Genomic DNA, 26,038 nt, shown 5'->3' with positions numbered 1-26,038 from the left:
TCTCCTTTTCTAAGTAGACAAAAAACAAACTGAGCGTTTGTAGCCAGCACTATGCAGAACAATCTCGAGAAGCATGTTTCCGCGTTATGTGGAAGAAGCAAAAAGTGGTTACGTGAATAAGAGTGCGAAAAGCGCGAAAGCGCCTTCCGGATATTTTAACGCAAGGCATACCCGCATGGATGATTTTGAATGGGGCCGGGCACGGTATACAGTGATAATGTAAAAACAATTGAGCAGTATAGCTCTTAATACGGGTTCTAGACGACGAAATAAAAGCAGTGAAGGCGTAATGTGCTTCCATAGGCGTCAGAGCATAAGAGGGGTCATTAGCATATGAAGTGAGCAAAGCCCAACTAGTACTGCAGGCCTTGTAAGAGGTGCTCGATGGAGTTTTTTTTTTAAGATAAAACACAAAACAACAGGTAATGAAGGTGCAAGCAAGCGGCGCAAAGCAGGCCACTGTGCTTGTATACACGTCTGGAAAGCTTCGAAGTGAAGTTTGTCATCACTATTTTTGTCGTCTGCGTTGTTTAGAAAAAAGTACAGCAAAGTAGGACTTGGCAATAAGCGATAAATAAAAAGCAAACCGCAGCTAATAAAACCCATGCAACAATGCCCGTATAGAAGCATCCTGCGGTTAAAGAAAATATGAGAAAACAACAAAGTATAGCCATACGGTGCTTGCATCATGCTTTCGTGCAGCTGCTTTCTGTGTCGCCGCCAATTTTGGCCCTCATTTATATACAGCAGAGGTTTACGTTCCCAGGTTTGGAGCTCGTTGACGTTGTATAGATGACAAGACTCGGGCCCCATTTCCGCGACATGGTCCCGCAGCCTCCTACAAGCCCGGTTTTGGGTTCTGTATCTTCTCAGCCTTCTCTAGCTTGATCAGTGAGCGTGTTATTAGAAATGCAGTCGCATGTCGGCCAGCATGATCGAGGCCAGCGGCTTATCTTGGGCCCCAAAGCGAGATAATAACATTCCGATGGCGCTCTATTAGTTAAGGAAGAGGAAATGTTCCCTGAGCCCACGGTTAGAAGCGTTACGTTGTGTTCTTGTGCAGCAGGCTCTATATCCGTATATATTTAAATTAGTAAGCGTGATTGAAAGCTATGGCGACAAAATGTTCTATTTTTCCATGACTTATAGCGCGAATATGGAGGTCTGTACATTATGAGATACATTAAACCGAAATAAAACCAAATCCCCGGTCGTATTCGACAATTCGCACGCACATGAATGCTACAAGAACCAATCAAACTTCCACCGGTCGTGGTACAACTTCCTTGTATGTATGCGGAGGTTTCAGCTCTTACCGTGCTTTTACACGATGTGCTTTGCTTGGGTTTTTTTCGTTAAACAAGTGTGGGCGGGAGTCTCATCTATAATTAAGTTATTCTCAGAGTTCCCTGTATTAACCCCTATTTCGCAAATTACCATAGTCGGAGATGACCAGGAAATCAACCATTTCACTGCAGTTACTTTACTTCAACCATCATCATTTTATTATATACGCAGTAGCCAAATAGGCGATGAGGTCCCTTTACTTGTTAAATCCCCCGTCTCACTGCGGACAATCATATCCAGCAATTCTGGGCAAGAGCCTTATTCAGCGAGAAGCCGTTTATGAACACTATTTTTTCATATAATGGAAGATTTCAATATAACAATCTATATAAGCGCAGATCACCCGACGGCAGTCTTACATATTTTGTTTGTTGCCAATTTTGCTATCGTCAAAAGCGTCCCCCATCGGTTTTATATGGTAGTCTTAACTGTTCGATGCAATCTACAGAAAAACTTTAAAAGGAAGATTTTGCAACATACCAGAAGAGTGGACCATCACCTTCAATATTTCCATAGAAGTAACCTACAATACTCCATTTTTTAAAATTCTTGTGGTACAAAGTTGGACATGCAACTTTATTGAAAACTTCAAACTTATCAAACACAAATAATCATTGTTTGTGAAAAAGGGCTCTGAATACCACTTCTCAAAACATACTCAAGTTAATCCATCTGGCGACGTCTTTGTCATGCAAGCATCAAACTGGCACAGGAAGAAAGAACTTCTTGAGAAAACTGCTGTTGAAGTTTTCAGTGTATGTGTAGTGATCGAATTTTGCCCTAATGAGGAACCGGAACAGCTTCCTACAGAAAAAAGCGGAGAGCTCTTCCCAGAAGTGGTGACAAATTTTGCGTTGTTCTGCTTACACTTACACATTCAAACAGCTGGGATGAGCGTCCGCTGTCGGCTCATGCCGGCGGCGCGTATCGATTTTAAAAGGCAATCTTTTCGAACCACCAAATTTGGTGGAATTTGCGGTCTGATGCGTCTTTCAGGAATTTGCGTATTTATACCTTGTGTTTTATTTTCCCACTTACGCATGTCCTCAGGAAGATCATTCTCTAAACGAGACAATCAGCAATTTTATGCTTTCCTGATTACGAAATCAGAATGCAGATGGAACTCTTCACTTGGGCAGCTCGAAATTCCGCCGTCAGCAAAAATGGCTCTCATTGGATAAGCTGATTTCGAGCGATAAGGAACAAAACGAGAAAATGTTCTCCCAAATTTCTTCTCATTGCGTTTTTCTTTGTTCCATAAAAGCGCAAGGGGGCAGTTAATATAATTGAAGTCACCAGCTGTATGTTTTACATGAGAATCATGGATTGACAAATTGGCATTAGACGACAAGGGAAAAGACGTTATCTTGTAAAAAAGAAACTTGAGCCTCCATGTTCAATTTGTTTCTTTTTTTTCTTGGCTTTCGGGATATCGTTGGAGAACGAACTAGACTGCTTGTTATTGCATTCTCACTCACTCACTCACTCACTCACTCACTCACTCACTCACTCACTCACTCACTCACTCACTCACTCACTCACTCACTCACTCACTCACTCACTCACTCACTCACTCACTCACTCACTCACTCACTCACTCACTCACTCACTCACTCACTCACTCACCAAATAGAAACAACCCTCAAAATTTTCAGCCAAAGGAGTTTGGCAATCTAATGAAGTAAGGAGTTCTTTTCGTGTACATTTCACTAGTCTATGCGTCCACTTTACTCTTTAGCGAAACTCTAGACTCTCTACAGAAGCGCGGTTAGTTAATACAATATAGCTCCTGTCGAAATTTGATTAAGATCAAACATATTTCGACAGTTAAGCCGACGTCCTACTCAATGTGTGCATTTTTCCCTGTACGTAGATTCAGACCGAACTTCGTATTGCTTGCCTTGCGAAATCCTGCTGCGAACGATGCCTTTTGATGACCTGGATGGCGAAACCGAAGTACTCTCCTTTTTTATCTTGCTGCGCGGAGGTCTGCAATATCGGAAAACGATAGTCTGTGCCACAGGCGGTCAATACGTTCTGGCGGCCTTGCGCTGTTTTTTTTTTTTTTTTGGCACTTTGTCTTTTGATGGTAAACAGACAAGTAACCGTCCAGGTTCGAGTGCACGTGGGTCCCATTTGAATTCGCAACAAAAACACACCGTGGTCTAGACAGTCTAAAATTGGATCGACATGGAAGCGTCTCCATTCAGAGGGTCAGGGACGGGAATTAGCAACACGTAAGGGGCGCCGAGATGGGCGGCAATGATAGTGCGACGCTTTCGAAAACAAATAGCGTCTATGGTGCTCTCGTGTTCGGGGAGTAATGTCTGGGGAATGTCTGACGCATCGAGGGCGCATGCCACGAGGACATTATCGTGAATACGATGCTTCTCTGAGGAGAAGATCGCCAACACGCGACTCTTGTTTCTTTGAAACACTAGAAAATAAACACTAGAAAGGGAATATTTTGTTACATATCGAAAGGAATAGGCTATTATCTTCAATATTCCGAAACGACAACATAGCAATTTTTCAATATACAAAATTTTTCTCCAAGAAAGTTGATCATGCCTCTGCATCACTCTCGCAGGAATGAAGACGGTGTCCAGCATTCAACACGCATAAGCCACTTTGTTTACGCGGGTAATGGCGCTTGCAGAAGTATTCGTAACACACAAATCTCGAAAAAGCGTGCATTTTTTTTTTTCTGTGCATATACGCGCGGCCTGAAATTGAGGGAAGCATTTGGAAGGCGCCGTGGAGACAAGCGGGAAGTATAGCTAAGATGTGAAGGCGTCATGCTTGAATTGTAAAAAATTACGAGGAACTTTAGCGGCTAAAGTGCTGAAAGGCGAAAGCCAGAGTGCTGCATTCTGCTACGTGATTGTTCACTGCACATTTTGTTGGGGCATTAATTAACTGCCAATTAATGACGCTTAAGCTTCGCCTTTAGGAGTGGAACGCGACAGCGTGTTGTAGCGCTGCCACGGAGTCTAAGGAACGCCACCACCCGTTCGGCGCGATGCGTTGCCCTTTGAACGCAACGCTTTTTGAGGAAAGGAAATGGTGCTGTAATTCTCTGTCATCTCGGTGGACACCTGAGCCGCACCGTGCAGGAAGGGAGGAAGTGTGAGTGAAAGAAGAAAGAGGGGCCGTAATGAAGAAAATGAAAATTGTATTTCAGGAAAGAAAATTACGCATTAACTGTCTCACATATCTGAGTAGACACTAGTCGAAAATTGTATTTGAGGAAAGGAAGTTGCGCAGTAACTGTCTCACATATTTCGGTGGACACCCGTCAAAATTCGCGCGCGGTGACGTCACGACAATTTGGACCAATCTGAAACGCGGACAATTACGCCTTGCTCGACGGTAAATTGGTTTCTGAGGAAAGGAAATGTATCTGTCTCTCATATCTCAGTGGACACCTAAACCTCACCGTAACGGGAAGGGAGGAAGATGGGAGTGAACGAAGACACCGTATTCACTAGACGCACCTTTGTTCATTCCAAACTATCGTGCTGGCATGGCGGAGTGGAGCGTGCTCGACTCGCACTCCGGAGACCGGGGTTCGATTCCCAAGCTCGGCAAATTTCTTACTTGGCTTTATTTATTTATCTGGTCGGACTAGAAAGGTTAATTAGACTAATTAGTTAAGTAAGCAATTAACTAAACTCAAACTTACTTGGAGCATCACTATACGACCCCTTTAATTGGTTGCATGGTTAGTAGCCAAAGTACAATTGGCCCCGATTGAAATTCGCGCACTGTGACGTGACGACCGTTTCGACCAACTGAAAAGCGTGACATTCTCTGTCGACAACTCCTGCTTACAACGATGAGGCATTAAAGGCTTCCGCCTTAAAAATTGTGCGTTATTTCTCGGTACTTGTGTTCAGAATATATTCGGCGAGCTCCAGTACATGTCCCATAAATAGTCTTTGCCGACAGCGAATCGTTCCACTGGATTCCCTCCCCTCAATTTATTTTTTACTCTAAAAAGCCTACAGATATGTGAAATGATATTGATTTGTACTTGCTGGAAAAATAATTTAGCTTGCCGACTGAGGTCGACAGCACAGCGAAAACCACCCTGGTTGCGTAAGCGAATCACGACGCTATGAAGCAAGGCGCCGATCAACAATTTTGGGTGGCAGTAAACCACGTTTGACCGCACTGAAAATACCGGAAACTGGGAACTGAGCGTACTTCAGCGAATGTCAAAGGCATCTCTCATTCGTAGGTGGGAGATTACTGTTCGTGTGATTTATGGTCTTCGCAGCAGCCGTTTCAAGAATTTTAAGAATAAAGGTACGACCGAACAACCGACTTTTTTTCGCTGACAATCGCCATGAGATTATTCCATTCTGTCTTTTACTCAGGGGAATTTCACAGGGAATTCCACAGGAGGCAGCGTTCAAAGCATCAGTCTGCAATTATAAGTAATCGATCCGCTAGCAAAATAAAACTCAAAGAGGTTTTGTTCACCTGCATAGCTACTCTAGCTGAAAAATCTGTTGATGCTACTTTGCATATCTATAGTTCCCTAAAAGAAATCCTAAGGAAAAAATGTCAATAAATATCAGTCTTTTAATTTCTCCCACAAAATATGGCCTGCAACAATTAGAGATGGAGTGGGAGGCCTTTTATTTTTGTTTAGAGCTTCAGTACTTTGTCGGCCATTTTAGCTGCTTATCATTGTATACATAGTTATAGGCCACTGGGACAGCGCTGTATGCAGCTGCTTGGAGAGCTAAAAGCCAATAAAACCAATAAAAGCTCGGAATGGCAACCACTTCCATCAAAAAAAGAAGAATAGAAGAGAACATCTATTTGCTCTTTATGGAAAGTTCTTCATGTACACCTGAGTGTCTATTCTGTAAATGGCGGGGATGACAGGCTCATTGTCGTTCCTTATTTTCCTTCGTTTCAAATTCTCATTTCTCCTCCTGTTTAAGTGTCGATGTATTCTTTCTAGGGTGCAGAGTTAAAACATGACCTGGTTATTCCTTAACCAAGCAGCCATCTTCAATTGCATTTTAATAAAGAGTATTGCATTTACGTTCAGTGAGAAGGATTTTTTTTTTCTTTCATGCCTGCTTTTGTATAGATGTGTACTTACGGGGGCTCAGATGATTTTATTCATTTTCTTCACTATTTATTCACCTATTTATTCTATTTTAATATATAACTGTCTTTTACCGCAGGAGAAGAAGTCCAAAAGCACTCAAAGAGATATCCTCATTTCTAGAGCAATGTAATTCGATAATAAATTACCATGTATTCAGTGTTTAACCCTTAGAGCACGTTTTTTGGGTCCATAGGAAAGCGCTCTTCTGGGCAATTTGTTCAAAGGACGGTACATTTTATAACATGAATTCATTTATTCAGTCAAGAGCCAAATCCAATTATATCTTCAACCCTTTCGAAATGCCAGCACATTGGCCCCGGTCTTGACTTGCCTTCTAATTAACTAGGCATTCCAAATGTAGGTCGCTCCGAAAAAGAAACTGAAGAAGGCCCTTCCGAATACAACTCTGCATGCCGCAATGAAAAAGCATCATCCAGTCATCGCTTCGCGACCAGCCGACGGCAAAGAGATCGTTACATTTATATTACTCCGCGGCTTTTTAAGGCCAGTTCATACCCTCTCCACGCCGTCCATTGATTCCTTTCCCCCTTGGCCAGCCCGCTCCCCCATGTGATCATCCGCGTGCCGAAATTGACCGCCCACGACTCCGAGACGCGCCTACCAGGCAATGAAAAGTCGCGAACCTCGGAGGCCATTACTACCGCGGTTGCCCGCTGTTTGCAAATGGGCGCTGGCGTCGCTTCCCGCTCTCCCTTCCACGGCTTCGGTGCTACAAGAATGCGCTTCGCATTCAAAGCAGCGAGGCTGCTCTGCATTGCTTGCAGAGGGAGTCTGGCACGAGCGCACGCTTAAGCGCTCTTCATTATGTGAGCGTCGCGCTACAATCTCGCCTCAAGTAATGCACTGGGCGAACTGTGCGCGTAGGATGGGCTCTCTTGCTCAAGTACCTTTTCTGGCCTTCTTGTTTTTGCTTCTCTCAAGCGCCTCCGGCCGCTCGAGCTCAGGTGAGCAAAGGTGTAACCTAAAGTTAATTTTTCTTGTTTAATGAATTGATTAACTGGAGAAGAAGAATCTTTCATTCGACTACTTTCTTTTGATGTCATGTCTAGTATTCGTAGAGCTCTTCTACCTTATATTGAAAGTACTGATGTTTTTCTCTTTATGTGTGTGTGCAAACCTGAGGCGGCGTCAGTTTCATTTTCATTACTATTGTGAGTGTATGAGTAACTTTAGATGCGTTACAAGAACTGTCAACTGCTGCTTTGCTTAAGTCGCATACAAAAAAAAAATTAGCCCCACCAAACGTAAAACTCCATATTTTCCTCAATGCGACCCAAACAAAATGTAGCCGCTAGAAAACATGCACATGTTGCGTACGTTATGAGAAGATTATCAGTCGAATTTCATCTTTTCAGTAAATTACTGGACCCTGAACGGTAGAGGCAGCACCCGCTAAGCTTATGTTTTCGAGTTTCGCCCCGAAAATAAAAAAATTCCTACAGGCATGTAGAACAGGGCATATAAAAGGAGAAATATACGCAGAAAACGGTTCGAAAAGGAGTTTCTTGCGGGGAAGGTAAGACAATTTACCTTCCTCTCTTTATTTTCTGGAGCGGGGTTCATAAAGAACGAGGAGGCAGTCGAACTTCGGTCGACGAAAAAACGTTTTTAACAACACTGACTGCGACGTGGTAGAACAAATTTTCGTTGTTTATAACTTGACGTTTTGTCAAGTTCTAGCCATGGCTTCATTGTGCCTTCCCATCTACGAATACCTACTTTCTAACTTTTCATTATCTCTTGGAGGCTCCAGAGAGAAGTAATCAGTGTCATCATCTTCACCATAATCAGCAGCAACAGCTAAATCCACTGCCGAACAAAGACCTCTCCCGTTGAACTCGAATTAGCCACGTCCTACTGCATCTGAGGCCTCCCTATCCCAGGAGACTCCTAATCCTCGCTCCTTAGTTCCCTAATATACATTAATCTTGACGCTCACTCCGTCACATTAAAAGGTCGCCGGTGATATGCTCTCCCCATCATGTGACCCTCTTGTGGCCGTTTCTATTTCATGATCTTTATCATTCCGGCCTAATTTCTTGCCTAGAATGTTTCCTTTATGGGCGCGCCTTATAGTACAGCGACGAACTGATGTTTCATCACACTAGTTCAAACTCACATCAGTTCATATCAAAAAATAACGCAAACGACACCTGCCTCGAAGTGGCTTTCGACGATGAAGCTATCATTGCTTTATGAATTTTTATGAATGGAAATAGCCAGCCATCAAGAAAAACGATGAAATTGAAACCTTGAAGCGAGCTGTATTCTAATATCTAATTTGACGCACTTATCGGTGGTCTACAGCTGGCTGTCGGCGATTGGGGTTGAATTATCCCGGTGGAAAGAAACAGGCCTTTGAAAGGTAGTCACTTCGTTGCTTGTGTTTGTGGTGATGCTCGTGGTAGACCTTTATCTGACGTCACAATTCAGTTACGATGCTGTCTTTGCCCCCTGCTTCGGAAAAATGAAAGACAAATATCGGCAGTCGATATATCCTTTCTTTGCCGCCAGGACACTCTGTCCAACTTGGTGCAAATTCAGGCATATGAACCACTTGTTCCTGCATATATTTTTTCGCTTAGGTTCGCATATTTTTCATCTTTCATTTATGTTCTCCCCTAACAGCAAGGGTCTTTATAAAATGTTACTTGGTAGCTTATTGCTTTTCATTGTGGCACAATAAAAAAATTAAATATGCCCGTGAGAAGAAGCGACTTCAAAGGGAATATGAAGCGATCTTACACGAAGCAGTGATTTTTGATGGACTTTACCTTAAACATGTACCTGAGCACATTTTGAGCATTTAATTCGTCCTCTGAAATAAAGTGTTTTACTCGTACTACGACAACGTTTGTATTCAAACAAGAATGAGGAAAATAGTGAAGCAAAAGATTAATTTTGGTGAAGCATTAAATATCATTAGCGACAATAAATAACGACAATAAACTGCAAGCGCCACAAGTAGCACATATTTTCTGATGCCTCGACGAACTTGTTTCCACCAATGCGAACTGTATCTTAGCCGCGTAGCGTCAAGGGAGTCACTGTAGGTCATATTTCCTTTCAATTTCCATTTCTCACCAACTTTTGCTTTTTCTCGCTTTTAGGCCTATCTCCTGAGGTCATAGTGATCAGCAAAAAAGCAGCTTGGAAAATTCTTTTTCTGACGAGAAACAAGAAATTTTCATAGCGTAAGAACGGAAGGAAGCAGCAGACCTAACCTGTAGCACTCGCTCGATATCAAAATTCTACTCATTAATCTAAACTTTAAATATGCAAGCACGTTTTCAAATGTTTTGATGAAAACATCGAACGCTCATTGAGACCTTTCATAAATTTTGTGCAAACCTAATGACTACAATTCCCTTTTATTCTTCATAAATTGCTTGTTCTAGAAAGGATCTAACTGCTTCTTAAGCATGCCACACTAACATCTTCGCCCTTCATTCGTCTTTCCTCAACGAAACTATGGTATGGTGAAACCTTCTGGTTACCTTGAAGACCAGCGCAAAACAGACAAATGACCAACAAAAGTTAAGACGATACGGGCGCTGACTAACAGCTGAAGGTTTAAAACCTCAAGTACTCAGGAAATAAAAAAGGTGAAAAACCGCGAAAAACGAAACAAAGCGCAAAAAACATCAAGGATTACTCCGCAGAGGAAAGGCACTTATCAAAGAACCCAGCTCATTTCCTCTTAAAGCAACGGATGGTTTTGCCACGCACGTGTCCGAGTTCTTAGCAGTGCAATATGCTACGAAAATTTCCCGGCCCATCTGGCTACTATGGCATTAGCAACTCGGGTAGCTTCGACCAAAGCTTAATCAATAAGACTTAGTTTGCACTGTAGGAGACTTGACCACGGTCATTAAGCTAATGGTTCGCCGAAGGCCTCCGTCACATGTGGTTGCATCTACATTTAGCCCTGTCGCTTGAAAGCTAATCCCAAGTGCGCGACAAAGGAGTTGGCAGCGCGTTGCTCAAGCTTAAATATAGGCAATTAGACATTGCCAGGGTTTTCGGCATATATATATATAAGGGATAATAAAATCTTCAAGGCAACTGATTAAAAATATAAGAAGTTTTGGAAGTCATATTGAAAAACTTAACAGATTTATTCAACGTTTCGACCAGGGACTGGTCTTTTTCAAGAATGATCATACAGTGCATGGAAGGGTCTTCTTATAGCAGTGAACATGGCACACACAGGGCTTGAAAAAGAAAAATGAGAAAAATCAAAGGGGAAAGAGGAACACAGCCAAGACACGAAACCCAAAGGCGCCGCGTGAAAGAGGTGAAAGAGTGAGGTGGGCCCGGGCGGGCACGCGACTAGTTGAAAAAAAAGAAAAAAAGAGGCGTGGGGGTGGTTAACAAAAGAGGGAAGGCACTTCCCTCTTTTGGTGGTTAACAAAAGAGGGAAGGCACTTCCCTCTTTTGTTAACCACCCCCACGCCTCTTTTTTTTTTTTTTTCAACTAGTCGCGTGCCCGCCCGGGCCCACCTCACTCTTTCACCTCTTTCACGCGGCGCCTTTGGGTTTCGTGTCTTGGCTGTGTTCCTCTTTCCCCTTTGATTTTTCTCATTTTTCTTTTTCAAGCCCTGTGTGTGCCATGTTCACTGCTATAAGAAGACCCTTCCATGCACTGTATGATCATTCTTGAAAAAGACCAGTCCCTGGTCGAAACGTTGAATAAATCTGTTAAGTTTTTCAATATGACTTCCCCAACTTCTTATATATATATATATATATATATATATATATATATATATATATATATATATATATTATTTTTATATATATACATATATATATATATATATAGACTAACGCACGCTTAAAAACATAACAAGGCCCTACTGCCGTTTCGACACGGGTCCAGTCTTCATCGGAGTGGTACACGATTCTTCCAGGCCAGTGCATATCAGAGACGGAAACAGGCTTCTATAATGCGCCTGAATTAAAGCCGGAAGAAAGTAGCAAGAATTAAGAAGTGCTACAAAAATTTAGCGTACACTTCCTCGGCGCGTGATACGTCCTAGTCCACAGGGATCAAAAGTAGTTCCACTCGAAGCCCATGTATATAATGCATCCTGTTTTGACAGATAAAAGTTGACAGATCGAGTGGGTCCCGAATCATTCTGCTGCTAATAATATTAATTGGTGTAGGCATTTTTCCACTTTTATAAATCTTTCACCATGGTCGTAATTCATTTTCATTTTTCTGTTACACACACAAACACACACAAACACACACAAACACACACGCACACACGCACGCACGCGCGCGCGCGCACACACACACACACACATGTGTGTATTCAATAGCCGGTGAGGAAGTTTGTCATAATCCCCTCAAAATGTAGCTTCTCTATATTGTATGCACGTCTCAGAAGAGTCTCCATCATTCGTACCACTGAGACAAAAAAAAAAGCAAAACGACTAAATCTTATACCAAAGTATGAACTGCACTCAGAGACAGACGAGACAAAATTCTATCACCTTCGTCTTCTTCACTATGAAACAGTGTTGTATTGGTCCCCGTCAGAATGAGGACGAAAGCTTACGCCATATCCCCAAAAACTTTACCATTTTGTTTTCTAAACATCCGATGCACTGTGTATCAAAGTTTTTATTTTTCTTCTAGATTAGCCGGAGTCATTCTGCTGCTAAGCGCCAGACAGGAGAGAGATGACGCCATAGAACACTGCGATACGCAAAAAACGGGGCGATTTAACAACTTAGGTGGACCATTAATCCCTGAATCCTTTGTTCTGCTCACTCTCAGGGGTTGTTCATGCGAGGCGTTCAACGAGACGCTAGATTAAAGTTCTCGCTGGTGTTAGTTCCTCTATAAAAATAGAGACTAATCAAACAGCCCATGTTCCACGACCGCACCGGAAGGCGGCGCTAAGCTGTGAACAATGGCATCCGATACCACTTTTGGCTCAGCATATAGCGGACGAAGGTGGGAACAAAATATACAAGCAAGAAAATGGAGAGAAGTTTTTAATGAATCAGCCCACACAACACGGCTTGACGTGAAGCAACCATCTGCAGTGACGCTTTTATTCTGCGAATAGAGACAGCGTATGGGAGGAGAGGTCGCAAGAAATTGGCGTGATAATGAATACCCCGCGGTATGCAAACGGCGAAGTGAAGGGGCAAAATTTCGTTCAGTTTCAAAATATGGGTTAGACGTACTTGAATACAGGTGGCAATGATACAAAATGCGAAGAACTGAGGAAACAGGTAGGTAATAGGGTAACGCCACCGGGCGGTACAGTCACAAGCACTGTAAAGTCACAGTTAAGCACCGCTGTCCGTGCTGCTCTGTTGAATTTTCATGCAATGATTCCTCACGCATTGTCGAACTCCCTTTCATAGCCTTCCAAACAGAGAGGTGCATTGTTATAGTTTACGAACCCACTCTGCCATTATCTAAGCCCTGCGTTAAGCTGATCTTCGCTCCCTGAAACTGCCTTCTTGCCTTATTGCAGTCTGCGCTTTCTGGCGAGCTCATTATTCTTCAGGATCAATGATAGAAACATGGCTCGCACTAATCGCACGCCAACTCTGCCACAGCATTGAAGTTTGCGAATAAAACACAAGGTTTTGGCTCGAACAGAGAGGTCTGGTTCCCTAATCACTTGCATCGCGTGCCTTCTCTACAGATCCTCATTTAGCCACAACGCACAAAAACTGGAAACGAAAGAAACGAGTTGTTTTTGCCACACAGTACACCACGCCTGACGGGAGTTGCCTCTGGGCGTTTTACCAGGAATTCGGCGCTGAGAATGCCGCTCGATGTAGGGTTGGATCGAAGCCGCTGTGAGAAATCCTCATGGAAACTAATGACCTCCAGCACGTTTTTTCTTTGTGTGTGTGATTCGATTATTTTTGAGTCAAGGATAATTCCGCTTGCTATAGTCTTAACATTTGACCTAGAGACCTGACCGCTTTTCGCGAGGCCGAGCATGTGTACAAGTTTCGACATAACAGAAGAGCGAAAAAAAACAAACAACCACTCAGGGAGGAAAACACTCAAGACAAGGGCAAACGTTGCGTTTGTCCTTCCCTTGAGTGTTTTCTTTCCTGTGTGGTTGTTTTTTGTTTATTTCTCGTTGCAGTTATGTCTAAGCTATTAAACCAACTTGCCTCAAAGTTCAATTTACTAAAGTATACAAGCGGCCTCGGAAGGAAATATGGTTCAGTTGTCCTGTTTGCATTTACAGGGCTCGTTTACGTGTCCAGATTCGTATGTTCTGGTTGCATCTATCTGTCTTATCATGTGTCCGCCATATTTCCTGTCCACATTAATACGTCCCGTTCCTGTATTACCATTACTTGCGAGCCTTTGAGAGTCTTACTTACTGCCTTAAGCAGAGCGTTCGGTATGCTTCCGCGTGGCGATAATAAGCCCCTGAATTTCCATTACCACGGACACGAGGAGAGCTAGAATACAGAACCACGATGCGGCTCCTCTCGACGGGACTTATGTATCGTTCATCCAGAATCCAGAATGCTTATTTACGAGCAATACTAAGATAAAAATGAATTTTTGATAAGGTTTTCTCGGTTGACGTTGGTGATGGTTATGGTTAAAAATGCGTCGTCAATTTGAAAGCCTCGCAAACCAGCGGCGTGTCGTGCTCAGGAGCGCGTAAGCGGAAGCCATGCAGTCAGCTCCGAGTTATGTTCAAGCCGAGAAGGAAGAAAAGTTCCACAGCGCCTACCGAAGCAAATGACTTAAGGAAAGGTTCACTTATAAGTGAATAGCCCTTGATACGAGTAATAGGCGGAATAGAGCCTCCAAAGAATGATCGCGAACACAGCCTTTGCTACTATCCTCTATGACTAGTTTTTATCGACAGAATAAGTAAGAAGATGGGCGCCAGATTTTGCTCATGGTTGTATTGCTGCGTAGCAGGTACAGCAGCGTCTAGACTTGACAGGCAACTGCATGGTTAAACAGTGGACTGGGCTGACTGGTAATCAAGGAAATGAGCTTTGTGTGAGTTTGGAAACAATGAGCAACCTGGAAGTGACTTGCGGCGAAGAAAATGTAGCGCAGTGCAATTATACTTTAGAAACGGAAAGTCCTTAAATATACTGCGATTCTCATTCCAGCGCGGATAGACTGTGTAATATTCGCTAAAGCACGTTTGTGATGGAAGCGTCTGTTTTCTAAGTAAATCATCAATAAAAGAAACACTTAGCTCTTGTCGCCAGTTTTATGCAGAATAAACTTGAGAAGCATCTTTCCTCGCTATGTGGAAGAAAGAAGTAGTCGGGACTCTAAAAAAGCGAAAAGTGTGCCAACGCCTTTCGCCGGCTTGAATGCTCTGCACATTCGCGTGGGTGATCTTAAATGGAAGGAAATAATGGACCGGTGTAAAGTGATAATATGAAAAAAAAAGAAAATATGCAGCAATATGGCACCTTCTCAGTACGAGCCCTCGCGGGCAAAGTAAAAGCTGTGAAGGCGTTATGTGCTTCCACAGGCATCAGAACATAAGAGAGACCATTAGAATATGAAGTTCGCATAGCATAGCCTGTACAGGCAGCCTTGTAACAGCTCGAGCAAGAGTAAACTTTTTTGAAAAAAAATTAATCCATGAAACAACAGAAAATGAAGGTGCAAGCAACTGACGCAAAGTCAGCCATTGTGCTCGTATACACGGCTGGAAGGTTTCGAGTTTGCTATCACTATTTTTTGTCGCCTGTGCAGTTTATAGAAAAATTGCGCCGAGGTAGGGCTCAGGAATAAACGAAAAATGAAGCAAAAAACGCAGGTTATAAAAGGGCTAAAACAAAACGCGTATGTCAGCTTGCTTCGTCTAAAAAAAAACTGAGAAAATATCGAAGTAAGGCCGTAAGGCGTTCGCGCCGTGCTTTTGAATAGGTACTGTTTGTGTCGCGGCCAATTTCGGCCCTCATTTATATACAGCTGAGGGTTTCGTTCTAAGCTTCGCGCCTTGTTGCGTTGGTCCGGGTGAGAGGACGCAGGCCCCATTTCCAAGGCACGGGTCCGCTGTCTCCTTCAGGTCTGGTTTTATGCCCGGCCTTCTCAGCCTTTCGAGGTTTTACGCGCAAGTGTATATAAGGAAATACAGTACACCGAGCTCTCTACAACATTATCGAGGGAAGTGATTTATCTTGGCCCCTAGAGCAAGATGATAACATTTCGGTTCTGCTGCATCAGTTGGGTAAGTTGAAATACCCTCTGCGCTCGTGGTTCGAAGCGCTGTGTCGGGTTATTGTCGAAAAGGCTATATTTACTTATATATGTAAACGATGCAGAGGTGAAAACGGTGGACCGAACTTTTCTAATATTCTGCGACCAGCTGAACGAATAGGAACGTTTGGGCTGTAAATAATAGTATAAACTAATTGGTTTGGTTTTGGTTTTTGGGGGTTTAACGTCCGAAATTGACTCAGACTATGACGAATGCCACATAGTGAAGGTCTCCAGAAATTCCGACCACATAGGGTTCTTTAACATGCACTGACATCGCACAGTAGACGGGCCTGTGCAAATCACCTCCGTCAAAATTCGACCACCACGGACAGGATCGAACCGGCGTCGTTCGGGTCAGCAGCTGAACGCTATAACCACTCAGCAATCGCGGCGGCACCCATGTGAATGCATATGTTTCAGCTTTTATCGTGTCTTAGCGCGATGCCCTTTGCTTAGCATTTCTTTAAACTGATGAGGGCGAAGATATTATTGTTTTACTTACCCCATAATGGTCATTAAATTAATTAATATGGCGGAAAGACAACCAACACGGCAAATAAATCCACCATTTTGTAGCCATTCATATGATCCAATTTAACATTATTCTATTTTTCTACTGAATTTCAAGACAGGTTATGAGGCTTCTTTACTTCTAAATCCGCCGTCGTACTATGAATTATTCACTCTAATAACAGCTTCTCAATTTTGAACAAATTTATAGCCATTGTTTGTAAAAAAAAAAGATGAAAATGCAACGCTTTTCATAACATGCGGAAGTTAATCCCTCCGGCGACATCTTTGTCTAGATCAAACGTTTAGTGGAATCTCTCGAGGTGGATGCCCGGTTAGCTCCGTTGGTAGAGCGACGGCTCCGGTGAAGCGGTGGTGCCGGGTTCGAATCCCGGACCAGGACGAATTTTTCTTTGACTGCGAAGTTTCTGAGAAACTGTATAGCTCTCCTTTGTAGCCGTGTGGCTGCGCTTGGGTGGATGCCAATGAGTAATTTCTCCCTTATTACATCTTTGTCTAGGAAGCATCAAACTAGCACAAGATTATAATCATGTTGAGAAAACTTGCTGTTGTAGCTTCAGTGTGTATGTAAGGAGGGAGTTTTGTACTAATGAGGAAGCAGATCAGTTCAGCTACACTGAAATTACACAATGCTATTCTATAAGTTCCAGCATTTCGAATTGTTCCGCTTGGACTGACATATTCAAACAGTTGAAACAAGCGCCAGCCCACATCTCGCTCCCGTGGCGTGCATCGAATTTAAATCCTTTAAATTAATGTCAGAATTTCCGTCTTGTAATATTTCAGGAATTTTATGCTTCCTGGAAATTTATACTTCCTCCGTCATTTGCACAGCGACACGCGTCCTCAAGAAGATTATGCTCTCAACAACAAAATCAGCAATGTTATATTTTCTTGAGTACGAGTGAGACAGCCGATGTAACAGTTCACATGGGCAGCTCAAAATTCTGTCTAATAAAAATGAACTGCATTGAATAAGCTAATTTCTCGCGACAACAAGCCTAATCCGAAAAGGTTCCTCAAAATTCCTTGTGAGTGCGTGTTTCCACGCTCCGATAAAACGCATTGGTGCAAATAATGTATTCCAAGTCGCCATGTGTGTGTTGTTACCTTAAAGCCCTTAAAAAACGGTGTATATACTGTCTGTATACTTCTAATATAGTCCATTGCCTTGCTAAAGATATTTCCTTTTGTCTATTCGTAATCTAGAACCTGTCAATAGAAAAAAAGTCTTATAAAAGTGTATGGCCTTCAATTTAGAGATTATCTATAGAGTGTACAGGATCTGTATTGCCTATAGTCTAGTCCACATAATATATCTATAGAAAGTGTACGGACTTTTATAGAATGTCCATAGAAATTTTTGAAAGGGAATTTGTGTATGGAAATTTTTGAAAGGGAATTGTGGTTTACAAGTTAGCGTTAGAGCACTCAGGAGAAAAACGTTGGCGAGTAAAAAGCTATATTACAGCCTCCGTGTTTAATTTGTTTGCTTGTTACTTTATTTGATTTCAAATTTCTCGTTGTAGAAGGAACCAGGCTGTCTGTCGCGCTATTGGCTACAATATGTCGCGAACGTCCTCAAACGTTATCAGCTGGTTTTCAGGTGTGGCATTATGAGAAACTTCGCGCGGGTCTTCCCCCTATCATTTGTTCAGATCGATATGTATAGGCCTCCAAAACAGCTTCCCGTCTATAGCGCTGAGAACGCTGGGCATCTTTTTGTTTGAAAACCAGACACATAAGGATCGAAAATAGTCCTTTTAGCGTCAATATGGAAGGTGCGGTCAAAACAAAGCACGCACATATGTCACGAAAAACGCTCTAGCACGCCAACACTGCGTTATGTTGGACACAAGTGGCTGGTAACGTCCTAGGAAGTTTCCCTTCGCAAGTTAATGGCAACGATTTTACCGACATTCTTCCTGTCCACTGTATCCACATTCTGTCATTACTTCCGTGCGTGGTATCACTGTTTCCTTTCATCCTTTTTTTATTTTAGTTGTTTCTTTCCTACTTCTCTTTTTCTTCCTATACTCTGAAGTTGTTAATGTCATTATTTCCAATTTTTCCGCCTTTTTTATTACTTTTTGCCTGCAGTTTTTGTTGTGTTTTCTTGTTTCCTTCCATTTCTTTGTTGTTTTATTCTTTGCTTTCCTCTATTCTCTTTTTCTCCGTCTTCCCTTAACTTTCTGCTGCACGTGTGCTGTTGTAGTGATGTATTTGTCCCGACCATTCAACGATATGGAGGTCTGAGTGTGGAGAATTGTTTTCTATTATTGGAGTTTCGCGTGTGCGAAACCGCAAGTCCTGAAGGTGCAAATTTCCGAGCTTTCCTCATCGCAATTGCATCCTTTCGTGAATAGAGCTCTCTACGGGCTTGGGTTGGCCCGGATAGTATGCTGTCTTGCCGGGCCTAGCCTGGGCCCTAGCCTGAAGTTGCGGGCGTGGACCTGGCTCGCGTCAGTACATAGAGGAGGGAAGGGGGGGGCGGGGCTGTGTTCGTCTTTCGATTGATTCTGCAGGGTATAGTGCACTTGGCGTGTTCTAGCAGCGACACGGATGATACAGGGCCATGATGCTGGCTGAGGAACAAATTACTCAACGCTTATTTACTTCTTTTTGGCGTCACTTATAGTTTCATTTTCATCGTGCGAGATAAATTACAAGGAATCGTGATTTTTATTTTCGAGGGAAGGGGGGGGGGGGGGGGGTTATGCTCATTAAAGAAAAAAAATGTCGTTGCTATGGCTTTAAAGGCGTTTTAGCATTTAGACATCGCTTGCCGTAAAAAAAAATGGGTGATTAAAAATCCAGAGGGACCGTAGCCTCTGTTAGCACTATGCAAGCATATTATTTGACTCTTGGAACTCCGGAGTGATTCGCAGACAACCTCACTGTTGAGGTTGTCTGAGCGGACGGACTCTCCTTATCTTGTTTTTTTTTTATTTTGCTTGCCAAAGCAATTCTTCGAAGTGTTGCTACGATTTGAGCGCCTTTGCCGATTCCTTTTTTAGTTGTTTAGCAGAGGACTCATTCAATGAACTATTCACTTCTTGAACTGCGACGGGAATGAGCCCAGACATGGACCGTGTTCACATCAAGCGTGACTGGCCGGACCTGGGCTCAGTAGAGGAATAATGTGGCAGCCCCGGGCTGCGTTGCGGATTAAAGTCAGGGGCCTGGACCCGGCTCGGCCTCGAGCCTCAACATAGGGCCCGTGCAATGCTCTACTCCTGACATTTTAAAGCAACTATAATTTTCTTCAGCCTTAGGCGCAGGGAGGGTCATTTGTTCGAGGTTCGCGTAATAAAACTATGATTAGATCAGCACTTGAAACTCTGCACTTGACCAGCAATTTGTTATAGCACTGTATTGAGAAAAACGCAAATGGTAAATGACTTTTTAAAGGAATGAACTTCAGTAAAGCATATTGTTGTGCCGGTTGGGAAATAATTTTAAGGAAAACGGCGAAAAACAAAGAGAAACATATGGTAGGATTTTAACGCATTTAAACTGAGTAGGCGTGCGAAAGCATGTGTTAAGAACGAACACAAAGCATTCCGACTTGCTGAGGATGCCTCCAGGAGTCAAGAGCTCCCGGCCTGCACCTAAGCCGACCTCCCGAACCCTGGGACCCAGTCCCGGGTTTTAGGCGCGGTCTGTTCTGTTGGACAAATAAACTTTACTCTCTTTCTTTCTAGCCTGGTGGGCTCGTGGGTTTGCTTTGGTGGGTCATTGTCCCGTCTGGCGACAATATTAGGCTAAGGTTAAGCTTTGATAGAGGTTAAGCTGCCCTGATCTGCACGCGCCGTAGATGGAAGTTGATGAAGACGACGATTTGCAATGCACAGCGTGAGGCTACGCTGCAGTTTAACACGAGGCGTGGTCGGCTGTGGAGCACTGTAATAAATACCATGTTGAAGAAAAAAAAAAAAGTGGAGATAGTATAGTGCTCTCGTGCAGTGGCCAGCGGAGCTGATCTGTACGTGCCGCCGTTGGTTCGAATCCCACTCGTGGCAATATTTATTTGTTTATTCAACGTCAAGGTACAAAGGCTTCAGCGAAGGCCCGGTTTTTCCAGCTTCGGTCGTGCAGTATAGCTTTCCTCTAAAAAAACACTGACGAGCTCGTGTGTGTTTTTCTTCCCTAAGTCCTCTTCGTTCTGAGCGAAGTTTTCCTTGAAGTTGTGAAATGAGTGCGTAACTAAAATCCTGGGTATCAGTTTTCTTTAAATTTATGTAAAAAACTGTTATTTGACCGCAACACTACTGTTAACAAAACAGTGTGCTAAATTTATGCGAAGAGAAGCGCCGAGAGTTACGGTATAAAAATAAAGGAAGATAATATTTGACGAAAGAGTACTAATTGCTCCAGGCGTGACTTATGCGGGCCTTTTACACTTCGGCTTAAGAATTATTTTCAATTACGTTTTAAAATTCATCTTTATATGTTATCCTTATTGCGGGCCTTTTACGCTTCGGATTAAGAATTATTTGCAATTAACTTTTAAAATTCGTCTTTATATGTTATCCTTATTGCTGTTTAACTTGGTTTATTTGGCGGCCATCAAATGATATTTACTGGTCTGTGTTTAAACGGTTCTCAGCAGCTAGTAATGAGTGAAGCAAATGGGAGGTTGACATCTGAATGCTGCGTCAAAAAAAGAAAATTCGGGCAACGGATGCTTCCTAGCTATAAGCAGATAAACCAGCAGCGAGAGTTTTCTTTTTGGTGTCCTTTCTGTTATCTCTTTGGTACACCTATACCTATATTGCGGCAGAAAAATCTATTTGCAGTTTCATAACAAAAAGTGAAAGAAAGTACGTGTATTCAACTACAGAAGAAGTTGCGGCTATTTTAGATGCCATTGAACTAACCGTAAGCCCTGGTAAGGCCGAAAAGATAACAGTTATGCGACACAGTATATTATTTCATTGTATACAGTTCTACTAGATACACTGAATGCTTAATGTTACTCTAAATCGACTCGTACTCCACTGCGCACTTGAACGTTGTAATCTACTAGCGCTATGCATTATTCAGCTTCGTCAGCAGCAATGCAGATTGAGCCATCTGGCCTCAGAGGCCTGCTTTCATGCACATTGATTTTTTATGCTAAGCAGAATCATTTGGGGCAAAAAATGTTTACCTTCGGATTTTATTCAAACTTCGCTGACTTGGTCCTGGATGAATAATTTATTTATCCGGAAACTGACCACAAGGTGCATTCTGTATCGCAAACATCCTACTGCAAATCTATTACAATTTGACTCTTTTCGTCTGCTATTCGTAGAGTAGCCCCGTGCTCTTTCTACTTAAGACTACAGAACACTAGAAACAGGGATAAGACAAGAAAAGGACGCAGCTCAATTGATTCTCAGCGAGGCTCAGTTACCACTAAAACTTCTGTTGCTTCTAACTTGGGAGAAAGGACTAATTAAATGCCAGTTTAAAGATTGTGAGACCATTGTTTGACTATCGCTGCTTTCAAGACTCCTAAATGAATAATGCCAGATCAAGGTTCGAGCTCAGCCTTCTATATACGCTCAGCCTTCTATTTATGTAGTTCCTGGGCCAAAGTTTTGAAGAACGGAGCTCCTATGAGGTCGATGCATGACTTACATGGTCATTTATGAGGTTTTATAACTTGACCGTCTGCCGACGAACTGCCGACTTGACGGTCAATTCAGCCCTGCTAAAAGGATCGAGTCAGTAGTTCCTCAGACTAACCTAACATTGTGCCGTACTATCGACTTTTCGAAGGGCTTCGATTAGCAGGTGCGTGAAATCTCACAAACACCACATTCAAAGCTATGTACGCACTAAAAAAAAAAAGAGAAGAGAGTATAGCGTGGAGAGATATTTCGCTCTTAATATAAACAAAATAAACAGTTTTAACATCGTTTGTTAGCAACATTAACAAGCCTGGCTGTACTGATGATGCAGAGCACTGCGGCCAGCCCGACTCCAACGTTACCGGAGCCGTTCAAAAATATGACACAAAAAGCAACCCTGGTTTAGTCAGGGTTTATTAGGCGGCTTGAAATAACGTTTCCAGCTGGTCGATTTTGCTCCCACTAATGCTTTGGTGATGATGGCGGATGAAACAAGTGCTTGGAAAGACTCTTTCCGACCTCTCAACAAAGGCCGACTTCGCCGTGTAGCAGCGACACAAGTTAATCGAATTTCGCAGACTTTGAAAACTTCTTAGGCCCGGACCGTGACATGACTATTAATCAAAAGTGCTCGCTCTGACAGTCAAAGTATAAATAAATCTGCAAAGCCGTTTAAAATCTCCTGGTGTATGGGCCATCCTTCAGCTCGTGGTCGCACTGTTGATATATTGTAAATCTTCGAGGCACATTCAGGAGTGCAGAATATGTCTGCCCGTTCGGTGTCCGCAGTAGGCAAGCAAATGCTTTCATCTGCTATACCTGCGAAGAAAGCGGCTGCAGGTAAAAACGTTGAATTTTCAAAACCACCATGCCACGCCTGAGAAATTCGAATGAAGTGTTCAAAGCGGCAGAAAATAAGGAGCGATTTCAGATCACTCAGGAAATCTCTACTTTGCAGTTTATTCGAATCGAACGATGATGGTGATGATGATGATAGGGGCGATGATAATGGCGAGGCGAATGACAAAAATTGTTGTTTTTAATACGGCGATGGCGGTGGTGGTGGTGTCATTGAATGCCGTCTGCTTTCGCTTCCAGACGACGCCGGACCAACACCGCTTCGGCTGGTCGTGCTTGAAGGGGAGCAGACGTCGCTCCCCTGTCCCATCGACATGACGTCACAGGAACCGGTTTCGGCATTCTGGTTTCGAGTTGCCACCGGAAGCTTCCACACCCGCTACGCACGTCATGACGCACTGAAGGTTTACGGACTGGTGGCTCCTTCCCCGCCTTCCGTGACGCTTATGGGACGCGCTAGCCTCTTCGACGGCGAGCACTGGAAGCAGCACTCGTGGAAGCGGAGGGCGTTCTTCTCCCTCCTTAGCGATCCACCGGCGCTGCTCCTGAACCGGTTGGAGCGAGCCGACACCGGAAGTTACGTCTGCAACGTCACATACCGCCGCGAGAACGTCACTTCCCCCGCCGTCACCGTTACCGAGGCGCGTGCCGAGCTGTTCGTCGCTGGTGAGTGCTTTCGTCTGTCTAGCTCTTTCTTGTTTTTATTTGAAGAAGCTTGATGGCACAAAGGGCACATTAGTAGGACAATACCAAGAGCAGGAAAATAGCAGGTGTTGACTTCAAAAAATAGTGTGTCAGCTACCATCTTTGTTTCTTCCGGGAAATCAACAAATAAGATCAAGCAATAAAACAGTCTAGCAACATAAACACCGTAAAAACAAAAAGCAAGAAAAACATGATTCAGCAACCACATGCAGGGAACCCCAACTTTGACTCGAAAAAAAGCTCATTTCTCAAATCGTTTCGTCAAGCCATTTGTCTAATTATTTACAATGCAGACAAGGGACTGCGAACGAATCGGAAAAACCTGTTCGTTGTACCATCTCTGTTGTTACAAGGATAAGGTCTAACTCTATAAGCTTACTTAAAAATACAATCTTGACGTGACTCGCGGTGTTTGTTATGGCCTTATTACCTTACAGACTGACCGCAGGAATAGATTAAGTTGTTTTCTGTGCTCTCTACTGGCCTTTTCCGTGCGAGTTCGTCTCGATTTGACAGCTTCATTGCTGACTTGGTGCTGAATATTTAGCCATAAATAGCGAAGGAAACAAGTGCAACACACTATAGTCCAATCGGGATGCCTCCTACCGACCTACGCCCCTATACTCGCTTAACCTCATTAAGTAAGGGCAGAAACAAACAGATCGAACCGCAGAATAACTCGCCGCGAGTTGTCAGATAAGCGGTTATCGGCTTCCGTTGGGTTAGCGATGAGTGCTCGAGCTCATTATGTGTTAGAATTATTCGTCGTCCCATTTGTTTGTTTTGACAACAGAGTCCACGAAGACAGCTCAGTCCCAACCTTTTTACTACGCACAGGAACCAAGTATTTGTTTACCCACCGCGCAGCTAAATCGATTGCTGAGTTGCCCTTGTTTCAAACTGCTCGGTATTACTGTGTTTCATAGAAGGCGTGGAATTTTGCGACTGATAGAGCTGCCCACCCTTCACAGCTACTATGGCCATTGTTCTGTATCGTTGGCAAGCAGAACTCATAGCCATGATTTACCCGGGCAGTGCATTAAATTTAAGTAAGTTTATTGTATCTCGCTAGAGTTGGTTACACAGATTAAATAAAAAGCAAGTTTCATTAACCACATTGCGAGTTCTTTCATGCTGCCATGTTTAATTTTCGCGCATGCTCCTTTCTGAAAACCTGGAGTTTTTTGTTACGTAGCCTGCATCTCCTATTCACTTGTAGTGCCTAAAGTGTTCTTCGGCAGTATTCGTACTCGGAGGATGGATTTCGCAGCACATTTGTCTCTGTTGCCTTCCGCTTTTTATTCCTTATTTTTGCCTCAAACATTGCGGTCTTACTACCATCATGAAATACTGCTCAAAATGCAAACCATAGTCTCCTCCAAACTCTAGAGTAACACATGCGGTGGTAGTAACATCTCCCGCGACACACACCACGGAGAGTGTAGAAGATACTGTACAGATCATTGCCTTACGGATGACAACGTCTCCGTGAGCTGGACACTTCATTCGATCAAAAACGGCTTGTTTCGTCTTCCGTTCTCAATTAACAGATATCCTCAGAGGCAAAAAAAAAAAGAAACAGAGGGGCACCTAGTTTCATTATGGGTTCGTAATACGACAGCAGTTGAATCTGTTAATGCCTTTTCCGGAAGCGACTGATGGAGCTTTCGAGACCGAGGCTGCACTTTCCGATGAATGCCCTTTCCGAGCTCTTCCCTTACACTACCTGTCACCGAACCACCTGCCATGGTTTAAAGGTGGCGGCTTCACACAAACGAACCTGGTCTTATGACGTCACTCCCGCTCTTGTGTCGTCGCTGTTGGCTTGGCAGTCAGGGACACCGGAACACCTAGCCCATTGCACGGGATCAAATGAAGCAGCGCCCATTTCCATGGCGAAATGGCCGCGATGTTATCGTACAAAAAGTTGTGATTTGTTACCCGTTATAATGCTTTCGACAATTAGGGTGGATTCGCGCGACGGTTCCGATCAGAACATAATTCCGGACGGCCTAGTCCGCCGATGCTTTCTAGCAGGGCGGATGAGAAATCATTGGCTCCTATTTTGATCGGCTCGGTGAGCCGTGGACAAGCACAAAACGGCGAGGCATTGTACTTTTTGTGCGCTCTGATTCCTGTCCTTTTGCTTTTAGGTTTTGGCTTTATTTGAACAACAATCAGTTAGCTGAACTTTTGACAGTGTGGGCCGGATTAGCCCTTTCAGACACGCGTGATGGTCTAATACAGAGAAAATTCTGTAAATTTGTGCATGCATATTTAGAACCCTGTATTTCGTAAAAAAGACGTCAATGGCTCAAAGAACATTAGGAATTCATGCACGCTACACACTTCCTCACTCGTGGTAATGCGTCCCTATTCTTCTAAAGTTGTTATTCCCAACTGATTATTTTCGTTACTATTCGAGGCTGTTTCAGCAACAAAAACTCAGCTGCACTGTTCTTTAGTAAAGCAATGTTCCACTGCACAAGAGAAGAAAGAGGCGGCAACACCAGACGGCACTTCCTAGGCACGCCATGGAAAACTGCGAAGCTCACCTTTTGTTGTGCTTCAGCGAAGCGATCCCTT

At 43.3% G+C, this 26,038-nt stretch overlaps 1 protein-coding gene across 1 annotated transcript in view; it reads left to right on the top strand.

Annotated features, from left to right (window-relative positions):
• Window positions 1–25,622, top strand: part of LOC149335433 (uncharacterized) — a 33,320-nt gene extending 7,698 nt beyond the window's left edge. The window contains exons 2-3 of the mRNA XM_089553920.1: window positions 22,988–23,413; window positions 25,606–25,622. Of these exons, the coding sequence (XP_089410046.1) occupies window positions 22,988–23,413; window positions 25,606–25,622 (443 nt within the window). The remainder of the gene's footprint in view (window positions 1–22,987; window positions 23,414–25,605) is intronic.
• The last annotated feature ends 416 nt before the right edge of the window (window positions 25,623–26,038 follow it).

The sequence above is a fragment of the Amblyomma mixtum genome, chromosome 7 (genome assembly GCF_055824585.1).
Source record: "Amblyomma mixtum isolate Tamu chromosome 7, ASM5582458v1, whole genome shotgun sequence".
In the NCBI taxonomy this organism is placed as follows: Eukaryota; Metazoa; Arthropoda; class Arachnida; order Ixodida; family Ixodidae; genus Amblyomma; species Amblyomma mixtum.
The sequence above is the reverse complement of the archived record's forward strand: the minus strand, read 5'-3'. Positions and strand labels throughout refer to the sequence as shown.